The sequence below is a fragment of the Mchenga conophoros genome, linkage group LG12 (genome assembly GCF_057382185.1).
Source record: "Mchenga conophoros isolate Kocher_MC1m ecotype Shallow Benthic linkage group LG12, M_conophoros_male_GT1.1, whole genome shotgun sequence".
Taxonomy (NCBI): domain Eukaryota; kingdom Metazoa; phylum Chordata; class Actinopteri; order Cichliformes; family Cichlidae; genus Mchenga; species Mchenga conophoros.
Window position 1 is genome coordinate 34,259,971 of NC_140537.1, and position 23,883 is coordinate 34,283,853.

A 23,883-nucleotide genomic window follows, 5' to 3' on the forward strand; every position below is an offset into this window, starting at 1 on the left:
TGTTCATGTGGATAAAAGTGGATAAAAAGGAAAATGACATGTATGAAATTTTAAAATGCAGATACACAAAAAGTAAAATGATGGAAAAATCATTAACTACCAGAATAAAGGTAGCAATATAAAGATTTTTTGAGATTTTTATTAATTTCTTTCATTTGCATCACTTTGCTTGATGACCAGGTGCTATCAAAATACACCGTATAATAGCATCATTATATAGCATCAATAGGGAAAAAAAAAAACATAAATATGATATATTATCATTTTACTTCTATATATTTCCTTATTATACTATTAAGAGAAATATTATAATATTTCCTTAATATTTAACTTTTTTCCTAAAATGTGATTGTGAAAACATGTGTTGGGAACCTAACTCAATATAAGAGGGAAGGGAGGGAGGGGTTGTTTTTCTGCTCTTTTCTTGGAGGGGGATTTCCTCAATAGTTCCTTCTGCAAAGATTGGAAAGCCAGCCTTAATGGTGGTTTTAGCACCAAACATGATAGAAAAGGTGAAGTCCCACCTCTGCTGCACCTCATTTGTCTTTGAGAGTGTCTCTGTTTTCACTACGGGGTGACATTCATGATTGCTGATGGTTGCTTCATGCATGACCTCAGGAGGAAATTTGAAGACTTTAGAATCATCATTGTTGTATCTGATATTGTAGATCAGTTGGCTGATTACATTTTCACTGATGGTCAGGACCTCATAGTTGTTGTATGAACGTTCTTTTGTGATAAAAGCCTTATCTTGAGTGGACACCTTCCCCAGTCCATAATGGTTCTTGCCCACATATATTTGCTTCCCTGGGCAGGTCCAGACTGAATTCTTTGGTACTGAACCATACGAATCCGCCTTCCACTCCAGGATCTCAAAGTTGTCTTTGTTAACCAGTATTTCAAATTTATAACCTATTGTATTCCTTTTATTACTGGAAAAGGAGCAATATCGACCCTTGCTGGGCGTATAAAAGCCAGCGTCACACTTGTACTTACAGATATAATCAACTCGATTAGTATAGCCATTGTAAATCGAGACGGTATGATTAGGAAGAGAGTTGTTCCAGGTCACCCACATCAGGTTAGTGCCATTGATAGGGACAAAGGAGGAAGACTGAACTTGTCTCTTCTGTCTGAAGTTACGAACACTTAGAAGTGGCAGATTTGTTTGCATCAGTCTGTTCACTGCAGTTAGAGGGATGCCACTGGAATCTGTTCATGTGGATAAAAGGAAAAGGACATGCATGAAACTAAAATGCAGGCACACAAAGTAAAATGATGCAAATGTCTCAAAACATTATTTGCAAAGCCTCAAAATACAAATTATAATAGCATCATTAAACAGCACGATGCTATACACATCACCTTAATTTATATGTTCATTAAACAATTTTTCCGGTAGATAATTTCAGAATAATTTCCCTCTGAAATATGATGAAATGGAATGAAACACAAGGACCAGACTGGAAAACATGAGTAAACTCAAAGACCATGGGAAGACTAAAACGCAGACCTAAATCATCTTAATAAAGAAAAGACTCAAAAGTCCCAAAAATATACTCAAAAACCCTCCGAACATGTAGAAATAATATTACGTGACTCAATTTAATACTGTTTTTGTCATTGCTGTGTGCAGGCAGGCAGGAAGAGAGGACCCAAAATGCAGGACTCAGAGACAGAAGTAACTCACAATACTCAGCTTTATTGCTGGGAAGAAACTGAACAAAAACTAACTAAACTGGGAATACGGAGCAAACTAAACAGGTAGGCAGGCTGGCAAACAGAACACACAGTGAAAGTGAGGGTGTGACGCAACAACGAGCAGGGGAAGATGCAGACACTAAATACAAGAGGTGAACAGAGCTAAGAGGAAACAGCTGGGAGAAACGGCTGACGCTGATTACACTGACGAGACAGGGAGAGCACAAAGCTGAACGCACAGACATTAGGCACAGACCTACAAAATAAAACAGAAAGTACACGGCAGATAGAGAGATCCAGACGAGACACAGAACTTAACAGACGCAGACTCATACAAATACACGCCATTTACCATTTAAAATCAAAATCCAGAGGTAGGATCAGCAGCAACAACAATGGCAAATGTATGTGGGATATGAAAACAGGGGGAAAATCATATAATCAGGAGTGTATAAAAGCTCTGAACAGCAAAGCTATGAAGACACTGAGTCAAGAGTCTGAACTGTCTCAAGATGGGGAATTCCCTTTCAGAGAGGAGCTAAACGTTTACAACCTGTTTTGAAAATGTGTAGTGTTGGTTAAAATTTGCAAACAAGCAGTGCTCACCTTCCATCTTCAGTCTGCTTTCGCTTGCTTCAACTGTCCTGTGACTTACTTTTTCTTTCCACTATCTTATAAGGAGGCCAGTGAGATAAAAATAGGATGTGAGGGAGTTTCCTGAAAATATTTTGCTGTTATATTTCTGTGATGCAGGGCCGTGCAGAGAGGTTTAAAGGGGCGGGTGCTCAAAGTCAAAAAGGGGCACATTGAACCAGGCTGAATAACAACAACACACATTCATCAAGAATCTAATATGGGAAGGGCAGGGCAGTGTTGATCTGAGACTGTAGACATTAAAAAGTCCATAGGAGAGATGGTAGCTGATTAAACAAGTGTCATGAGATAATAACAAAATGCAAAGATTGGTGACAGCGCTTGGAACCATAAGGCAACAAAAAACTGTGAGAAATAATTTAGGCTCTGCCTGTGAATCACTCTTTGCTTCTCTTCTTCCTTCCATCCCATCTTTTCATATATCACTCTCCACTTGTTCCTGAGGAACGCGAAAGGAGACCTTCGGCGTTCTTATGGTACGTGGCGGGTTATGGCTGGAATCCAGTGAAATGACGCTCCCGCGGTAATAGACGTTCCAGCCCTGTATTCCAGCCCTAAACCTAACCTTATCCCTAGCCCTGACCATAACCTTATTCCGACTTTAATGATGTTAAATAGCGTGTTTCTAAGCGATTTGAAGAAAAAGAGCAAACATGTGTAGATTCAGTCCAGACGGTTCTCATATTTCCTCTTTTTTCCGAGGTCGTCATTTAGGAACGTGGTGGGTAGCCGAAAACGTAATATGGTGACGATTTGTCACCTAGCGTAAAATGTTACGCTTTGGGAGTGAGAACGGGTTGTGCTGGTATATATGTATCAATCTAATAAACTTAAACCTACGCATCCTCCCTATTCTGGTATTCTAAACAGTACCCGAAAGTAGACTGCTTGGTCGAGTTAACCTCCTGAACTATTTACAAAACATGGTGAAAACCTGAAATTAAGACAGAAGACTAGAGGTGAGACATGATCATTACTGATTACTGATGACAGATTTAGATATATTTTCATAAACCATTCATTTGCCACATCAATAAACACCATGGCAGGGCAAAATATTTTTTCTAACATGGCAACCTTTAAAAAGTGAAAGGAGATAGAAAGACAGATGAGAAAGAAAAAACTTAATTGACTTTTTGATGGCATTTTACACACAGTACTGGTATAGTATCTAGAAAATGTGGGAAAATGCTGGCATCATAAACAGTACTTAGCTACTTCTGAAGAAATTATGATGGGACCCTAAAAAAATACTATGTACAATAATGGATTTCTATACATTTTACATCAGATGAAAACGTTTGTTGTAAGATTTATTTATTTATTTATTTATTTTTTAACTTTATTTACAAACAACAGTATAACATACAAGGCACCGTCATTAATCCGATTATGTTACATCCTCGGTTGAGCATTATAGCAAGAAAAACAAACAAACAAACAAACAAAACGAAAAAAAAAACAAAAAAACAATAAGCACAAAGCTAAAAGAGTTAGTACAAAAAGAAAGAACAGTCATTGAAGGATTTGAACCAAAGGCAAAAAATAACATGAGCAAAAAAGGGCAGTCATGATTATAAAATAGGGAGGGGTTTTTTGGGTTTTTTTTTTTTAACATAGATTAAACTCTTTAAATAAAACAACAAGTTTATGGGGTTTCTTAGTATTCACAAGTTTCAGCGATTTAGCCCAGAGTTTAAAGTCATTCAGCCATCTGTTTATACATGGTTTAGCTTTAAAGTATCTGCATTTGTGAATAAAAAAATTTCCCATTAACAAAAACGTCCTAATCAACAGGTCAAAATCTGCATTCTCAGCAAGTATTCCAAACAGTAGCCAGCTCCACATGTCAGTCCAGAAGGAGTGCACTGATTCACAGTTGAAAAACAAGTGATCCAGACTTTCAATATCATTTTCACAAAATGTGCAGGCGTTCACATCTAAGTTAAATTTCCGTCTTAAGAATTCATTGGTTGGATAAACCTCATTAATGATTTTAAAGTGAACCTCTTTTACACCTTTCTTGGCTGCTACTTCGAAGCACATTGTGCGCTGTCTGTCCTGCGTGCTGCACAACAACATTGAATATTTAGTATTTACTGCTGTTTACACTTAGCTAGATTAATGCGATGGTGTTGTGTTTAGTATGTTGCTTTGTTTGTTTTTTTTGGGTTTTTTTTGCTTGTTTTCTATTCCTCTCTCAACAGGTGATCCAGGAGATTTTTATTTTTTTTCTCCCCCCCTTTCTCACTGTCCCTCTCCCTTTCTGTTTTTCCTTTCCTTCCTCTTTCTTTTTCCCTTTCCTATCCCTCACTCATGTCTGTCCCGTCTGTAACATCTGAAAATAAAATATAATAAATAACAAAAACAAAGATCGATGAAATGGACCAATACGGCAATGCCACGATGATCCATTTGGCAAAGTAAATCCATTGGGTATCCTTGTTGGTCTTCAGACAATTCTGATGGCTAAAGAACCAAATGGGACAGGCCAAAAAGAAAGAAAAAAAAGTGAACCTCTTTTACTTTAGGAGAAAGAGGAAGTGAGATATACTTTTTTCTTATCGCCTTAACCTCCATGGTCTCAAATTCTTTAAGGATATAATTTCTTTTAACCGGATTAGGGCAAATTTCGTTTATCAAAATATTCCTGATCACTTTGTTTGTAAACCTGCTGTCACCAAATTCAACTCCAGCTATGCAGAGCTGCCTCAGTCCAGGAGAAATTTTAGAGTGCACAATATCTTCTTTTATCATTGATCTCAAAGGGACTGGGATGGCTTTCACTAGGGATTTATATCTCTTAACAGTACATCTTACATTAAATTTCTCACAACATATCTCATGTTTTAATAAGACCCCATTATCATCCATAAAATGAGCTACAGCCCAAATCCCTTTAGATCTCCATTCATCCACGTACACAGATTTCCTACACAAACAGATATACCTGTTGTTCCATATAGGGGTATTGTGAGGAGTAAAGTTATGTTTATAGATTAATTTCTAGTAGAGAAGGACCTGCTGATGGAAAGCTGAGAGTTTAACAGGTAACGAACTGCAATCAAAGTCACAACGTAACAAAAAGTCTATTCCACCCATTTTGCCAAAAATCACATTGGGAATAATGTTCCAAAAGGAATTTTTGTTCCTAATGAAAGATCTTAACCATTTCAATTTTAGTACACCATTCATAACATCAAAGTCAATGGCATTAGCCCCACCCTCTTCATAATTCTTAATTATATAATTTTTCTTTATATATTGACATTTGTTCCTCCATATGAACCTAAAATTAAGATTATTTATAGATTTAATTAGTTTTGGAGATATGGGCAGAGAAAAGGCTGGATAGATTAGTCTGGATAGACTGTCCATTTTGGTTAGCAAGATTCTCCCAAACAGAGATATGTCCCTTTGCAGCCACATGTTTAAAATTGACTTACACTTTTCTATATTGGCACAGATATTCTTATTTTCTGTTGATGTCTTATCCTTGCAAATTACAATGCCTCTTTTTTGATCTGTATATTATTTATTGCTTGCAGGGGACACTCATGCAGAGCTAGAATTTCGCATTTATTAATATTCAGCTGTAGGCCAGAAGCTTTGGAGAAGTGGTTGATCACCTGTAAGGCTAAAGGAATCTGGTCCTCATTTTTTAGAAACAGGGTGGTGTCATCTGCAAGCTGACTGATTATTATCTGTTCACCCATCACAGTTAACCCCTCAATGTGACTGTTTTTAATCAAAATAGACAACAGCTCAGGGCAGGGATAGCTCAGTAGGTAGAGTGGTGGCCCCATGATCGGAAGGTCGGGGGTTCGACTCCACTGAACAGCTACTCTGAGGTACCCCTGAGCAAGGTACCGTCCCTACACACTGCTCCCCGGGCGCTGCATTGGTGGCTGCCCACTGCTTCACTGGGTGAATGGGTTAAATGCAGAGGAACTATTTCCCTATGGGGACTAACACGCACACTTTACTTTACAGCTCAGCAACCATGATGAACAGAAGCGGTGAGCTGCTACATCCCTGCCTTATCCCTCTATTAACCTCAAACCTTGAACATGTACCATGTTCTAGCAAAACAGAGCTGTTAATGTCATTATATAGCATCTCTATAACATTGATAAATTCCTCTCCAAAACCAAAAGACTGCAGAGTTTTTAATATGAACGTATGTTCAACTGAGTCAAATGCTTTGTAAAAATCCAAGAACAGGATATAGGATGCAAGAACAGTTCTTATTTCTCTATCGATTCCTTTAATGCATCAAACAATAAAGTTCTTAGGTCCTTCCAGAAGAATTGATAAAAATTAGTAGTGAGTCCATCTGTGATGGACCGAGCAGTGAAGGAAACTTAGGCACAGGTTAAAGTCCAAAAAATGATTTTTTTATTTAACCCGAAAAACATAATTGGTTAACTCATGCAAAAAGAATCAAAATCTTGGGCCCATAAAAGAGGTCAAACTAACAAAACTCTACTCAAAGTTGACAACACAACTGATAACACAAACAAACTGACCTAACTTAATGAGACAAAGGGGAAACTTAAATAGTGGCTGATCAGCCCACAAAAACAGGAAAAGGGGTAAAACACACAAAACCTAACTAAACCAAACATAATGAACTCCAATTCCCCCCCATGGTCCTGAGTTATGGCGTGAACCAATTTGTAGCCTTCCTTTAAAGCTCGCTCCGCCCCTTTTCCACCTCTTGGCTCCTTAATCATGGGACTGGAACAGCTGCAACTAAGGTAACTCAGAAAACAAAAGATTAATCATACATAACAGTGTAAACTAAAATGTGCGCACTTATTTTAGAATGCAGTGTTATGTGGATATGTGAATGAATTCTAAACCAAAACCAGTTATTTATTGTTCTGTAAATAAACTCCTATATTTAAAGAAAGAAATGTGAATGCAATGTTACTTATAAGCCTCTACACTAACATGGTGAGATTACCACTGTGTGGCTGTAAGTGCAGCCATCACACCATCTGTCCCTGGGGACTTGTTTAATGCCATTTTCATGACCACCAAATCCGGTTCCTCAATTTTAAACTCTGAATCACACAGATCTTTGAACGGCTTGTCAATACATGGGATGAGATTATGAATCTTATCAAAGAAACTATCAGAATCAGTTGCCGAATATTCTGAGGAGTACAATTTGGAATAAAAAGTGAAGACTTCCTTTTCAATCTTTCTGAAATCTTTACATTCAGTCCCATTTATCAACAAGCTTGAGATTAGATTTCTCTGCTGTCTACACTTTTCCAGCTTACTAAAATATGATGAGTTCTTTTCACCTGCCTCAATCCACTTGGCTCTCGATCTTATAAAGGCACCCTGGGCTTTCTCTAGGTAAAGATCGTCTAATTTAGTTTGTAACTCCATCAATTTATTCTTCTCTTGCACGTTTAGTTTTTCTTTACTACAGCACTGAGTTATTTCACGAAGTAAATTACTTTCATATTCCCGTTTTTCCCTGTTCAGTTCTTTGCAGAATTTTATAGTGAATTCTCTGATTTTGAATTTAATAAATTCCCATTTCTGTATATTACCCACTACTGAGTCATCATACGTTTGTTTTAAGATTCAGAGCGATAAACAAACAAGAGAGAAAAGCCGATCAGCTGATCATTGATCAGTTTCATGATTGAAGTAGAAACAGGAGAGGGAGGGGAGAGAATGAGAGAAGAAGAGGCAGCTGTGCAGCAAAGACACAGAATAACTCCAGCTTTGTGTCTTTTTCATTGTAGCTGAAACATGGGACAAACTGTGTTCCTTTTCACCTCAATACCAAACGCGCAATATTTTCTCTGTATACGAGACGATTCCGTTTTTTACGGGACAGTTGGAAACTCTAATAACTAACCTTATAAATGAGATAAAACAAGTTCAACATCAATAATATCATAGCACCCGCCCAGCAGTATAGAAACGAGTTATTGTAACTGACTGTAAAAAGTCAGCATAACGAAAATAAACTCCACCTAAACTTGGTTTATATCTGACCCAGACAGACTGCAGGTCATAACTTCTTACCTGAAGTTCAGTTCACTGCCTCGGGTCTCTGCTCCTCCTGCCTTTCCATCATTCACCTGCCAGCGTGTTGCATCTGCTGGCCTCCACCACTTGCTAATGTTACTGAATCTGTAGAAGCTCCGCAATAGCCACCACCAAACAATTGAGTTATTTTTACACATCTCCCTTCATCTGGCAAATCCACCAACTTTCAGTGTTTATACCGTTACGGAAAAAACGAAGAAAAAAAACCCCCATCGGCCCATAAAAACGAAAAATCACCGCCCGGTGGGCCGATGGCCAGTCCAGCTATGTAGCCTGCAGTCATTTTTTAAGCTCACCTTCAGACGCTTTCTGTGCTGCTGAAGTAAAATCCCGTTTTGCGGCTTAGCAGGAGTTGCCGCGGTGTTATTGTGGAGCAGGGAAATTATTTTACTGCTATTGTTAAAGAATCATCATTACCATTGCATTAAGAATATAATCTGCAGCATTGATATTGCATTCAGAGGTTTAACAGTGTGTGTCTTTCAGAAAGATTAAAGTCACAGGCTGACAGGAAACTGCAGGCTTGCAGAGAGTTTGCAGAAGTGAAAGCAGAGTCTTAAGTTATTCTGAGCAGCTGGCTAGACGAGGCTATTTGAATTACTAGGTTATTCAAATTGATCATTGCTCTAACAATGTAACAGATAGCTTTAAGAAGGCCTTAAGATGTTTATGCATACAGTTATTATATTAACCTTGAATTCCAGATGCAGTTATAACTATTTTATACATATTGCATATCTGTGCTTATTTTGAGTTGATGTTCAGGTTCATTAAGGGTCTTAAGCTTCACTGGTGAGAGTGTCCAGATGATCCATGCTGAGGGAAAACTAGAACATAGAAGGATTGCAATACATGCTTACAAAACACTTATATCAGGTCATTTTATATTAAGTTTTCATTAGAGGTTCTTGATTAAAACATTTATTCAACATAGTACATGTAGTTTCAGTTAGGTTATTGTACCTAAGGATGAGCCTCTGGTCTGGTAAAAGGTCAGAAGTGCAACGGTGAGATGAGAGAGCATGTGAGGTCAACACACACACACACACACACACACACACACACACACACACACACACACACACACACACACATTAGTTAGATTTATTTATAGATGAAAGATTATTACATATACGAGAGTGGTTTCTGTCTCTCTGTCTGGTTAGAGGTCAGGAGCTAGTCGGCGAGGTGAAATAGGGTGCAATTGTGGTTAGCACACAGACACACACACACACACACTCAGAGAGAATCATTTATAGGGGAAAGTTTAATCATGTTATGCTTTGATGTTGTAAAAAGAGCAGTTTGTCGCACAACTGCTGCTGAGGTGTCAAGATGACAAGCGAGCATCCGGCAGTGACAGGATGTACCTGTTATGAAGATAGAAGACGATGTTCTTTTGAACTGTGTTAAAAGTCATTGTGGTTTTGATTTGACGTATGTATATAATCTGTCTGTGACGTATGAAGGGGCGTCATTAATTTAAACCCTGATGCTATAAAAATCTGTGTATGCTTTGATTAAGTCGAAGATCAATTCCTGTCGGCGAACGGAGCTGGTCTTCCCACGCGTGTGTATTCATTAAAATCAGTTGTTTGACCAAGATCTTCTGGACCATGGTTGTTTGTACTCTCCTTCCTCAATTTTTGAACCTTAACAATATCCATGGATGATGAACAAGAATCACTCAGAAGTGTTCGTCTATGCTCTGTGTCAGGCGCTTCAGTAGATTACTCGCGCTATTAACAGCAGCCGATAGTTTTTTCTCCCCAGGACATAGCTTACATATTGCTGTAATGTTCTTGTCTGCTTGTTTCAGAAAAGTGAAGAGACGGGAATATGTCCATTTCATAAAACAGCCACACGCTTCAGCCGAGTCTGACATCTTCCGCTTTAGAATACAACTATGCAGCAAACTGGTGCGAAATGACGTGCACCTGCACTACAGCGATGTTAAAGCGGCAGAGTTTACTTCTACGTTTAGAAGATAAATTAATTAAATTAAATAATGATATTCAGCGAGTTTAATTATTTTACAATGTAACGCAAGTACATTGTAAGTAACTGTAATTAAAATACCTAAAAATGAACAGTAATTAGTTACTCTACTTTTTTAGTGGAAAAGTAATTAAGTAACGCGTTACTGTAATTTACACCCAACACTGACTTGGGTAATTTACACCCAATTTAGTAACGCGTTACACCCAACACTGACTACCACACTGCAAAAACTCAAAATCTTACCATGTTTTATCAGTTGTAACTGAAATTAGAGTTTTTGTGTTTTAAGCCTTTTGTTTTAAGGTTGTTCTATAGGTAGCATGAATGCGTACCACAGATTCAGATTCATCACAACAGATTCTGCTGTATTTTAATCTGGATCAATGTCTACATGGATCTGCAGTTTATACCTTCACCAGTGGAATGGCTGAAAAGTATAACTGAAAATATTTACTTCTGCACTTTACTTTAGAGACAGTTATTCTATCAGTCCACTAGAGGGGCTCACTGCCTGTGCTTATTTTTCTGTCCACATATTTGCAGTCATATATGAAGTCGCCAAAAACTCCAAACCATGAAGTAAATCCAGCTATTTGGCTTAAAACAAACATCAAACTCAAGCCCCAATATAAATACACATGATTAAAACAGAATGAGCCCCAACATGAAAGACTTTTATGTTTCGTTTCGGGGTTTTTTAATGTCACTGAACTGTGATTGAGATTCAGACACTGTTATCCCCCGTCCTACTAGCAGGAAGAATAGATCTATCTATCTATCTATCTATCTATCTATCTATCTATCTATCTATCTATCTATCTATCTATCTATCTATCTATCTATCTATCTATCTATCTATCTATCTATCTATCTATCATTGAACAATCATTAACAATTATCACATTCAAGTTGTTATAAAAACATTTTTTATTTTTCACATTTTAGAATAATCTGAAGATGTAGAGTTTTTAACTTCTTTATTTTAGTTACTCACCAAAGAAAGCAATACATTACATTATTCATTACATTATTTTTTGCATTACTCTGTAAGAACTGACCTGAAACACACTGACACATGATTAACAACGTCACATCAGAAAAGTGATGTCACGGATGAAGGGAGCAGTAGAGATTTATTTTCCCAGACGTTCATATGACCAGAAGTGTTTACACAAATACAAGAGTTGACTCTTTGCTGATCATTAGAGAAATGCAGACTTAAGGTACTTCCACATAGGCTTCACTTTTCAGACCTGGAAACTACATCCATGGTTTGTATACAAAAGTTTAAAACAGGCCAATCATTAGAGGCACTATTATTATTAAAAAGGAAAAGGACATGCATGAAATTTTAAAATGCAGATACACAAAAAGTAAAATGATGGAAAAATCATTAACCACCAGAATAAAGGTAGCAATATAAAGATTTTTTGAGATTTTTATTAATTTCTTTCATTTGCATCACTTTGCTTGATGACCAGGTGCTATCAAAATACACCGTATAATAGCATCATTATATAGCATCAATAGGGGAAAAAAAAACCATAATTAAACATAATATATTATCATTTTGCTTCTATATATTTCCTTATTATACTATTAAGAGAAATATTATAATATTTCCTTAATATTTAACTTTTTTCCTAAAATGTGATTGTGACAACATGTGTTGGGAACCTAACTCAATATAAGAGGGAAGGGAGGGAGGGGTTGTTTTTCTGCTCTTTTCTTGGAGGGGGATTTCCATTCCAGAGTTTTCCATTCCAAACTGTAAATTTAGCCAAGAGCTGGGCCCAGCTCCAAATAAAGGGGTACAAGTAGGGCTGCTCGATTATGGCTAAAATGATAATCACGATTATTTTCACTGAAATTGAGATCTCGATTATTTGACGATATTTATTTAACCCTTTAAGACCTACCATAGAACCAAGTCCGCCAGAGCTTATATTATTTTTTTACATGTTGTAGTGCCATTTGTGGGAGCATTTCAAGTTGCTATACAACTGTTATAGCCCATATTTTAATAATATGTATGCATTAAGTCCATAGTAACTACATTAATTGCAAAAAAGTGCAATAAACTACAAAAAAAATTGAAAATCGTTTTTGTTTTTTAACATATATTTCTACTTGGAGAAATTTAAGAGGTTTATCCCTCAAAACTTTAAATACAAAAAAGTTGCAAAAAATAGTTTACAACAACAGGAAATTAATTTTGAGTGTCTTCATAGTTTTATTTTGGAGATACAGCAATTTTTATATACTGCAGGAAAAACGAAAACAATCCTATGATGCAAATTTGCAAAGAAAACAGCAGGTGCATCAAAATTAACTATTTCCAGCAGTGCAATTCGAGTTCTAAGCCAGAGGTGTGGACTCGAGTCACATGACTTGGACTCGAGTCAGACTCGAGTCATTAATTTTATGACTTTAGACTTGACTTGAAAAAATGTTCTAAGACTTGTGACTTGACTTGGACTTTTACACCAATGACTTGGGACTTGAATTGGACTTGAACCGGTTTACTTGAAAAGACTTGATATTTTACCCAAAATATAAAATTTAACATGCATATTATATAGAGATTGAAAATGTGACGTCATTCACGGGTAGAACCGCAAAGGATTCTGGGAACTCGTGGCAAGCGGTAGTAGCGCACGCAGGCTTTCAATTGAAATCAGTTATACAGCGATAAAAAGAAACACAAAAATGTCAAGAAGCCGTTGTATTATTAACTGCAATAGCCGGTCGCATGACAGCCACGGGAAGCCGACGGGTAAAGAGATCGGTTGTTATCGGATTACGACGTTTAAGAGAAATTGTTCGAGCCATGTTTCCGAAGTAACAAAGACGCGACGGATGGCCTGGATTGCAGCCATTCAAAGATCAAATATAACGTCCCAGAACACTCCAGCTCACAGGTTAGTCTGCTCCAAGCATTTACACGAAGGTCAGTGTTTTTTAGTAGTTAATACGTCATTTTTCTTAACATAATTGGTGATATAGGTTACAAGCAAGTCTGGCGCTGAACAGAAATTGTCGCGCTATGCTCCTTTGTTTATTGTGCATAAATAGTGAATTGTCCTGACACAATATTGCGTTTCGCTTCTGTTATTATGGTACATTGACAAAAACATATACTTTTATTCACAGGATAAAACAGGTTTTTTGTATCACTAATTGCCCAGTACGATTACAGCATACAATATTATTGTCACTGCTACATTTCTGTGATGCTACCAGAAATTATTTCCACTGCTAATTAATTACCGTTGAGCTCAAAGGTCCTATTAATAAACGGTTAAGGAATGTGTATTTATGACGACAATTTGTGAGACTGGTAAACTTATGATACGTACGATGGTCTTTACTTTCTACACGGTGCATTTCAAGGTCCTGCACCCATCCGTCGGTAAACTGTACCTGGACTTGTTGCAGTGACCTGAAGTTACTAAACTTCACGAGTGTATGCACTCACTCCAAGAACCGTATGATTATAAATATGCATATAAATATGCTACAATGAGATAGCTGACTTCATCTAACTAGCAAATGTTGTCCAGGCTACGTTGGTGATGCAGTTCTTTTTAATGTGTATGATATTTTTGTCATGCGATTTTAAAGCCGGTCCTACAACCGCATCCAAGAATAACATGCAGCTTATCTCAGAACTGTCGGTGAAAATTATTCTTGGAGCTAGGTTTAATTGAGCTGCATTTTAAAGAGGTGCAATTTCACAATTTGTGTATATTTTCTAAGTTCACTATTTTGTCATGTGTTGAGAAAAACACAGATTTAAAAATTACATGGTCTAATATTTACATTTAGCATAACTGCAACATTCTTTTTTCGTTTTTTTTTTTAAAGACTCGAAAGGACTTGAAATTCAAAATTTCAGACTTGTGACTTGACTCGGACTTTTACACCAGTGACTTGAGACTCGACTCTGACTTGCCTGACATTACTTGAGACTTGACTTGAGACTTGAGGATAAAGACTTGAGACTTACTTGAGACTTGCAAAACAATGACTTGGTCCCACCTCTGTTCTAAGCATCCCAGAAACTATTCAGAAAAGTCAAACATGACCAGTATAGGCTTTTAAGGCCTACAAGTTAAAAAAAAACTACATTTTCCGCGAAAATGACATCACTTCCGGTTTCGGGCAGGAAATGGCGGACATGTGATAGTTAGCGGTGACTTCTGTTTCAATGTGTGAAGTGTTACGAACAGCTGATCGGATCGGCAAAGCGTGTTTCTGGAATATTATGTTTTTGTTCCTGCAAGCGCTTTTTTTTTTTTTTTTTTTTTTAAATGACATCAGAAACAGCAGTATGCGACATTACGTGATGGCAGAGCTTCAGTTCATCCTTTGTCATTTTTTTTTTTTTTTTTTTTTTTTTGTTTAATAAATAGGACAGGGGGAATGAATGAGAGAAAGAGGGGGAGAGAAAGAAAGAAAACCAAAGGGGAGAAGAGACGGTGAGAAGGGGGGGGAAGAGAGAGAAAAAAAAAAAGAACTCCTGGGTCACCTGTATGGAGAAAAAAAACAAACAAACAAAAAAAACAAACAGAGGAGACAGCAAACAACAAAGAGCAACATAATAATAGAGAAAACAAAGCACCATCACAATAAACTAGCTAGCCATAGATATCAATATTTACTAAATAATAAACGATATTGTGCAGCACGCAAGATAGACAGCGCACAGTGTGCTTTGAGGCAGCAGCCAAGAAAGCTTTAGTCCGCGTCTGTGAATACCCATGTGTGCATACCTGTGTGGATCAGCATGCTTGCATTCCAAAGGTTTCTCCATGTAATGATCTGCTAGGGAGTGTGGGGGGGCCACAGCCCCGTCCTCCTGCAAGCGCTTTTTATGCAATTTATGTGGAAGGAAACCGTGACCGAGGACAAGCTGATGACATAAGATGTAAGTTTCATATGCAAAACAAATTATTGCGCTAGCTTACACGGTTCAGGTTCTACAGGGATTTAAAAATAGTTACACAAAACGGAGCGTGCTGCTCTGACCGGCTTTAAAGGGTTAACAATAACAATGTATTGAATAATGACTTTAAAAAATAATATAAAATAGTGTGCAACACCACTGAAGTTTTTTTTACCTCTCTTTTCAACCAACAGCAGTCACTCTCCTCTCCAAATAACTTCTGCTTAGCTTTCCGAGCTTCCCTCGGGTCCTCTTAATCAGCGGTCTCCAACCTTTTTTGCGCCACGGACCGGTTTATGCCCGACAATATTTTCACGGACCGGCCTTTAAGGTGTCGCGGATAAATGAGGGAGGGGCTAATAATCGGCTCAGTCATTTTTAATGATCGTTGAAAGCCCAGATCGTAATCGTGATTAAAATTCGATTAATTGAGCAGCCCTAGGTACAAGTATATACTGCTTGGGCGTTGTGCTCTATGTCTGTTTGGCACACTATTCCTTTTACTTTTAAACCCATTTGAAACAGTATGAAATGAAGTTATTAGCCTCTGTATCACATTTGCTGTCAGACATTTGATTATAAGCATATAATTTACCAAATTTCTGCTGACAGTTTGTGCTTACCGTCTTTCTGCTGCGTACTGTTCTCAATGTCATGAGAACTGGCTGAAGACAGAATTAGCAGGATCAGCAGCAACAACACTGGCAAATGTATGTGGGATATGAAAACAGGGGAAAAATCATATAATCAGGAGTGTATAAAATCAATAAAAGCTCTGAACAGCAAAGCTATGAAGACACTGAGTCAAGAGTCTGAACTGTCTCAAGATGGGGAACAGGGACATGCAGAGAGGTTTAAAGGGGCGGGTGCTCAAAGTTAAAAAGGGGCACATTGAACCAGGCTGAATAACAACAACACACATTCATCAAGAATCTAATATGGGAAGGGCGGGGCTGTGTTGATCTGAGACTGTAGACATTAAAAAGTCCATAGGAGAGATGGTAGCTGATTAAACAAGTGTCATGAGATAATAACAAAATGCAAAGATTGGTGACAGCGCTTGGAACCATAAGGCAGCAAAAAACTGTGAGAAATAATTTAGGCTCTGCCTGTGAATCACTCTTTGCTTCTCTTCTTCCTTCCTTCCCATCATTTCATATATCACTCTCCACTTGCTGTCTATCTGAGAACAAGGCACAACTTGCTATTGCAATAAACTATAATCTAATTATCCACACCTAACAACTCTTGCACTTAATCTATAATAAAATGATGAGAGAAAAATGTTATAGCACTGCCTTTAGTAGCCTCACACAGCTCCTACTGTTTCCTCCTCATGTCCTTACCAGCCATGTCTGCACAATGTTATATCATGAGTAATATTTTTTTTTAAAAATCCATCTAAATAAAACACACACATGCACGCACACACAATGACATTTTAGACCTTCTTCAGAATACTGTATATACTATGGGCATCACGGTGCTGATCCATAATCCTTACATTATTATTCATTACTAGAGCTACAATAATAAAGCAATGAGGAGGGGGAAGTAATAAATATGAAATAATGTATTTATGATGATTGCATTTGTTTCACTATCCACTCTGTGCAGGGGCAAAGCTTATTACATTTTTAAACTGTATTTTTACTGCTGTAAAATCCAACTTTTGTCTTATTTAAAATATAAATCTAATATAATCTGCTTCTTAATGTATGTTCTTTAAAATACAGCGTGTGTTTTTTAATATATTATAATTATAATAATTATTATGTGGACATGCATATTAGATCGTTTTTTAGTGAAATATAATCCCTCCGGAAAGGCAGGAAATGCCCAGAAACTTACTTTAAAACTAAATATGTTCTAAATACTTTAAAACTAAATATGTTCCCTAAAACGGTGACAGAGCTACAGACCCATGACAGCCTTACACAGGTAGCCAGCAGCTATGACCAGCACTACTTGTGCAGTTAATAAAAGGACAGGTAATGTTTGTCGCGCTGTTGCACACACAGCACGCTCATTTGTTTCAGTTCGTCAGTTGCAACAAGACAGCTTACCAACGTGTACGTAATAAGCTAATACTCCTGGGTGCTACACACTACAGTGTGCGCTGTACACCTACTTACTGGGTTTGTCGCATCAGTCTGTGTCTCTGAGTTAACTTGTGTTTCTCCTACAGCTCCGGACCGCAAAAAATGCGTGTGCTCTTTGTGAGCTCGTTCCCGGCTCGTAACCAGCGCGTTCTGCCGTCGAGGGCGATCATTGGTTAATAGTGATCATGTGACTGATGCAAGCCAGATCCTTTTATTTAGCAAAACTGTGATTAATAGTTAAATATTATTGTTGAGGGGCACAGACAGGACTCCGCACGCACGCACACACACATAAAAAAAATAAATAAAAAAAATGTAAAAGTTGCCTCAACAAAAGGGCACTTTGGGCACTCATCAGGAAAGGGTGCTCAAGCCCCTCTAGCCCCCCCCCCCCCCCCCCCCCCTGCACGTCCCTGATGGGGAATTTGTCACGGTCAGGTTGACCCAGTATTTTGAGTTATGTTTTGGTTTATTTTTGAATGATTGTTCTTTATGTTTCTCTGGTGCTTTGTTGGGTTTTATGATGAATCTGCCTTTCAAGTTACTTTGGTGTGTTTGATTGTTTCCTTATTCTCTTAGTGCTTGTGATGATGATGATTATGATGATGTTCTATGTTCCAGCTTATTCTGGTTTATTCTTAGTTCTGCCCGTGTTAAGTCTGTGTTTCCTAGTCTGCATCCTTGTGTCTTTTTTTCTGTTTTATTGTGAAAGTCTATGTCTTATGTTAGTGTGTGTGTGTGTAGCCCTGTGTTTTCCTGTGCCCAGTGTCGCGTCGTACCCTCAAGCTGTTTGTTTCCTTGTGTGCCTCTCTGCAAAGTGTGAGTTTATATTTTTCCCAGTTTAGTTTAGTATGCTTTTCCCCTGTCAGCAAATACAGCTGAGTTTTTTGAGTTCATCCCTCGAGCCTGAGTGCCTGCATCTTGGGTCCAACTCCTGCCTGCCACACAGCGATTCATGACAGAATTCCTTTTGAAAGAGGAGCTAAATGTTTACAACCTGTTTTGAAAATGTGTAATGTTTGTTAAAATTGGCAAAGAACACAATAAGCAGTGCTCACCTTCCATCTTCGGTCTGCTTTCGCTTGCTTCAACTGACCTGTGACTTCCTTGTGATTAAGTATGTGTGTGCTTACTTTCTCTTTCCACTCTCTTTTAAAGGGGCCAGTGCGATAAAAGTAGGATGTGAGGGAGTTTCCTGAAAATATTTTGCTGTTATATTTCTGAATGGGGGGAACAGTCTAAACACAGTCGTTATCAGGGTGTTGTTGTTCAGCTCCAGCCTTGAGACCACAGCTGGCGCCGAAGGGGTATCCGCGTGAAATGATGGTGTATTTTACTTTAGTGCGAACAACTCATATGAATTTCAAAGCTGTTCTAACAGTCCGACACTGGTCTCTCAATCTCCCGTTGGAGAGCCGTGAGCTTCTCCATGATGTTATCAAACTTATGCTCTGTGATGTTGTCATTCTTGTGCTCAAAGAGCTGATTCTGAGAACTATATAGTAATGGTGATGCTATTTCCTGGAGAAATATCTGGTGAATTGATTGGACAGGTGGCAGAGAAGAGGCACAAAGAAGTTGTGGGAATAAAGAAAATATTTTACTGCTACATATAGCTTTCATCATTATCATTGCATTAAAAGTTAATTAAAAGCTACTGGCATTAGATTAAAACTTTTATTACAGGTGCGGCCATAATCATTTTATACACACATTGCAGGTTGTGCTCATCAAAGAGTTGATGCTCAGTCTATTTAAAGGTCTTAAGCTTCGTTTGGCTTGATGTCCTGACGATCTATGGTGTAAGTGACTCGGTGCAACAGAAGGTTAAAACGCATACACGCTTACAAACACAAAGGCCTGGAATTAATTTTGCTTCTAGCTGCATTTGAGTTTGCCTAGTAACAGGTGACAGAAGAAGAGTAAAGAAGAGTACAAACCCTCAGGGACCACCTGGAATGTGAAACAAATTGCCATGTATGGAAGAATGTGATTGAAAGAGGAACTTCATTCTCTGTTTTTAGCTTTTTAATTGACCATTTACTGCAACTGATGCATGTCATATTCATCAGTCACACATGAAGGGGCGGAACCCCGATGAAATAAAAGCAGTCTGAAGGCTATTTTTGGGCGAAGATCTATGCTGATGTGTTGCAGTGTACATCTTCCCACGCGTGTGTTTAATAAAATCATTGTTTGACGGCCCTCTTCTGGGCCAGTGCTGTTTTGTTCTTATCCTCAATATTTAGAATTTGGGACAAAGTCTAATAAGGAAAAATCCTCACGCTTTTGTTTCATTTGAATGATTTATGGTGACTTCAATGCAAAACACCTCTATAACATTGTTAACTATGAAAACACATCTTATGTGTTATGTATATTAATGTGTAAATTAATAATTATGTTCTCTTTTTGTCCTGGTTACATGGATGAAGAAGTCACACATTCGCGAAAAGGAATTTCATCTTAATCTGAAAACAATCCCGACAAAACCAGTAAATGGCTTGCATTTGTATAGCGCTTTTGTCACGGTCCTGGGTCATTTTGACCCAGCATTTTCAGTTCTTAAATTCCTTTGTATTATGGTTTGTATTCTGATCCTTTTGTTATGCTTTGTTTATTAGTATTATTCTGTGTTTTAGTTATTCTTTGTGAGGGATTAGTTCTTAGGTTGTGTCTCTTGTTTAGTTTAGGTTCAGTTCAGTGTCAGGTCTGTGTCTGTTTCTTGTTTCCTGTTTTATTGTGAAAGGTTGTGCCTTGTGTCAGTGTGTCTAGCTTTGCTCCCTGTGTCTCCCTCCTGTTTTCCATTCCCTGATTACTCCCCTGTGTATATAAGCCCTGTGTTTTCCTGTTTCCCCTGTTGTGTTGTACCCTCAACCTGCTGTGTGTTTAGTCTCCTGCTCTGGCTTAGTGTTTCTTTCCCAGTGTTTCAGTCCTTAGTTCCTCTGTACAGAGTTTTGTTTGGTTTGATGAGTTTTAGAGGTTTTTGTCCCAGCAATAAAGCTGCGCTTTAAGTTTGACTTCCGTGTTGAATCCTGCATTTTGTGTCCACCACTCCTGCCTGCCTGCCACACAGCTAACCATGACAGCTTTACTTAGTCCCTACACTGTAAACCCGGATAAGTTCAATACACTTGATCGTGGCTCAAGAGTTAGGAGTTCGCCTTGTAATCGGAAGGTTGCCGGTTCGAGCCCCGGCTCGGACAGTCTCGGTCGTTGTGTCCTTGGGCAAGACACTTCACCCGTTGCCTACTGGTGGTGGTCAGAGGGCCCGGTGGCGCCAGTGTCCGGCAGCCTCGCCTCTGTCAGTGCGCCCCAGGGTGGCTGTGGCTACAATGTAGCTTGCCATCACCAGTGTGTGAATGGGTGGATGACTGGATATGTAAAGCGCTTTGGGGTCCTTAGGGACTAGTAAAAGCGCTATATAAATACAGGCCATTTACCATTTAAATCGTTTGAGGAAACCGATTCCCTTCAAATGATTTGAGTAATCAACCCAAAACAAAAAATTTACTGATTTAGTCAAGTAAACTTAAAAGTAAAATTGTCACAATTTACTATATTGAGTCATCGCTACCTAAAGTGTTTAAGTATTCAATATTTCAAAAATAATTTGTTTAAGTACAGTTAAATTAATATTAATAGAAAAAACTAAATTGTTTAAGTGGTGCTAATATTACAAAACTCACTTTTTTGCGTAGTGTTTAATTAAAAGCGTCTTTTAATTAAATGTATTATTATTACTAAAACCTTAATATGTCAAGGCAAACACACTCAAAACCAAAGACCACTAAAGTGTTTTTTGTTTTTGTTTTTTACTTTATTTATAACAAAGCAAGACTTTTGTTTTCCTTTGAACAGTATTCCAATTTTTACACATGGCGCTTCTAAGAAGACATTTCTTTCAGAAACAAACACAATATTTCAGTTGTTCTTAGCCACTTTTTGACAAGAATTTATTTGTGGTCTCTGAGGTAGTTTTTTTTAACAGTAAGTTTTTTGTTAGCACAATTGGACTTCCAATAAAACATTTTCTTTAAAACAACCCTTTTAAACAGATAAAACTGTGTATCACAAGTAAAGAACTTTGGTGCGACACTCTGGGTAACAAGTTGTAACAGTAAAACTTGTTTTCACAAATATTTTAACTTGGAAAAATAAAAACTATGGAATAAGGAATGGCCCCAGCGAGACAATGAAATTAAAGGAATAGTTCACTGATTTTACGTAATAAGATATGTTCTTACCTTAGCTTTGACAAGTTGATGTGTACCAGTCTTGTCTTTGTGCGTGCCCTCAGTCATGCAAATGGAGCAAAGCCTCTCCCATATATTCCAAATACCTCCACTTTTTGCTCCTTTTAGAAGCTACCAAGTTCCCCCATGTTTTCCCTATTTATGTAAAATTACATGAAAAGTGACACTCTCCAAGTTTAGTTTAACTAAATTTAACGTGTGGATTTTCTAAGCCGATAAGAAGGGGTACTATATTACAAGGTGTAATAACACTGTAGGAGCACTTCTTCATCCCCCCAGTAACTCAGTCTATGCTCCAGAGTGCACTAGGGTTACTGCGCGCTTGTAATATAGTGCCCCTTTTTATCGGCTTAAAAAATCTATACATTAAATTTAGTGAAACTAAACTTAGATAGTGTAACCTTTCATGTAATTTTACATAAATAGGGAAAACGTGGAGGAGCTCGGTAGCTTCTAAAAGGAGCAAAAAGTGGAGGTAGTTGGAATATATGGGAGAGCCTTTGTCTCGCACAAAGACAAGACAGGTATGCATCAACTCTTCAAAGCTAAGGTAAGAACATATCTCAGTATGTAAAATCAGTGAACTACTCCTTTAAGCCCTGGTTTTGCCATCCACTAAAAACAAAAAAAAGACAATTACAAACACAATAATGACTTCCTGAACTTGAGAAAAAGCTGCTCAATGAAGAGTGAACATTCAGTGTATCTATGCACACATTGAAAGCTCATTTTTTAGCCTTTGGAGTTTTGGAGGAGGATCGTTTCGTCCCAGATTCAGCATAATCTGCTGGATAAACAGGAATGTATTCTTCATGCACTTTGGGTACTCCAAGTGGAGTGCATAAGTCAGTCCAAGCAGGAGACACATTGCCAAAGGAAGACTGCAGATGGAATCCATTACCACATTGTCCTCTAGAAGGATCCCCAGCTGGCAGGGGTTCAGTTCTTGCTCTGGACTTCCGTTTTCACCATTGAAGATGATTCCTATTGGGATTTCAAGGTCACCATCAGCAGCATTCTAGGGGGGGGGGGGACTGTGAGTTAACCTGTTGGTGGAGAGTAACACAAGTATAAAAGGTCAAAGTATTGTATTTCTATAAATGTTGTTTATTATTTAAGTACAAGTTAATTGTTCAAATAAAAAAACAACAGGAAATTTTGGGGAATCTGTAAGGCTTATTGTCATTAAACAACTGTATAATGAAGTTTGTCCTCTGCATTTGACCCATTCTTCAATGTTGATAAGGCAGCAACCCGTCAAGAGAATGGCGCTGCAGCGGCGCACATGTTAATAAAGTAAACTTTACCAGAGGCCGTACAGGTGCAGAGGAGCGGTGTTCAGCCCCTCGAGCCTCAGCGAGGGGCTGAGCGTCAGAGCGCGGCTGTGCAGAGAATAATGACAGGTTTATTTGTCCGTGTGAACGGCTGGAGGTGCCCGGCCGTGCTCTGGTCCTCCTCCTCTGACCGGGGCCGGAGTCCGGACCCGGGCTAACCCTGAACACGGTTTGGATGTGCTCACATCACACAATGGAACCGCGCGGTTTGGATGGACGAGGAAGATGCTAGAACCATTACGCATGAGCAGGGGTTAAGGCTGTGAGGGTTACAGCCTTAAAACATTTATAATAAATACTTTTCACTACTTTGCGGATTTCACTTATTGCGGGTTGTTTTTGGGACGTAACCCCCGCGGTAAACGAGGGTTCACTGTAGATTGAATTAGCGTGCACATTTGCGTAATGTAACATGCAACTATTTTTGCTTAAAGTTGAAATAAAAAGATTTAACTCACCAGTGTGCGTGGAGGTTTGAGGAAAAGTACTCCATCGACTGTAGACTGAAACAAACATGTCCAATCCCAGGCAAAACCACCAAAAACGACTTGTCTTAATTTTTCCTGACAAACAAGTCCAGACGTCTCTTCGGTTCCAGTGCCGGGAAAAATATGGGAGGGGCAACAAAAACTTAAAAATAGTGAAAGTGCTTTCAACTAAACATGATCAGTAAACATCAAATTTACTTTTATTATTTGAGTGTTGAGTTTAAAACTTATTCTCTTATAAAAAATTGAACTTAAACTATTTATTAGAATAAACTTAAAATAGAAAGGACCATGTTAAATGTATTCATTTTAGTGCATCAC

At 38.1% G+C, this 23,883-nt stretch overlaps 1 protein-coding gene across 4 annotated transcripts; it reads right to left on the minus strand.

The window, feature by feature from the left end:
• Positions 1–298: 298 nt before the first annotated feature.
• On the minus strand, positions 299–23,870 carry LOC146563086 (natterin-3-like). Of its 4 annotated transcripts, none has more exons than XM_085295465.1 (2): positions 23,533–23,870; positions 299–1,212 (listed from the first exon to the last, which is right to left on the minus strand). In XM_085295465.1, the coding sequence occupies exons 1-2, from the start codon at positions 23,588–23,590 to the stop codon at positions 320–322; spliced, it is 951 nt and encodes a 316-aa protein (XP_085151591.1). In that variant the 5' UTR covers positions 23,591–23,870; the 3' UTR covers positions 299–319. The 4 variants fall into 4 exon arrangements, 3 of the variants coding, with proteins under 3 accessions (XP_085151591.1, XP_085151592.1, XP_085151593.1); XM_085295466.1 differs by lacking the exon at positions 23,533–23,870 and adding an exon at positions 2,308–4,312; XM_085295467.1 differs by lacking the exon at positions 23,533–23,870 and adding an exon at positions 1,691–2,111.
• Positions 23,871–23,883: the final 13 nt, after the last annotated feature.

What these genes read in the sequence shown, in the direction of transcription:
- LOC146563086 (XM_085295465.1), bottom strand. Translation starts at nt 23,590, where the DNA reads ATGTTTGTTTCAGTCTACAGTCGATGGAGTACTTTTCCTCAAACCTCC. An exon ending in TCAAACCTCCACGCACACTG is followed by an intron (nt 1,213 to 23,532) that starts GTGAGTTAAATC and finishes CCACATGAACAG; the next exon opens with ATTCCAGTGGCATCCCTCTA.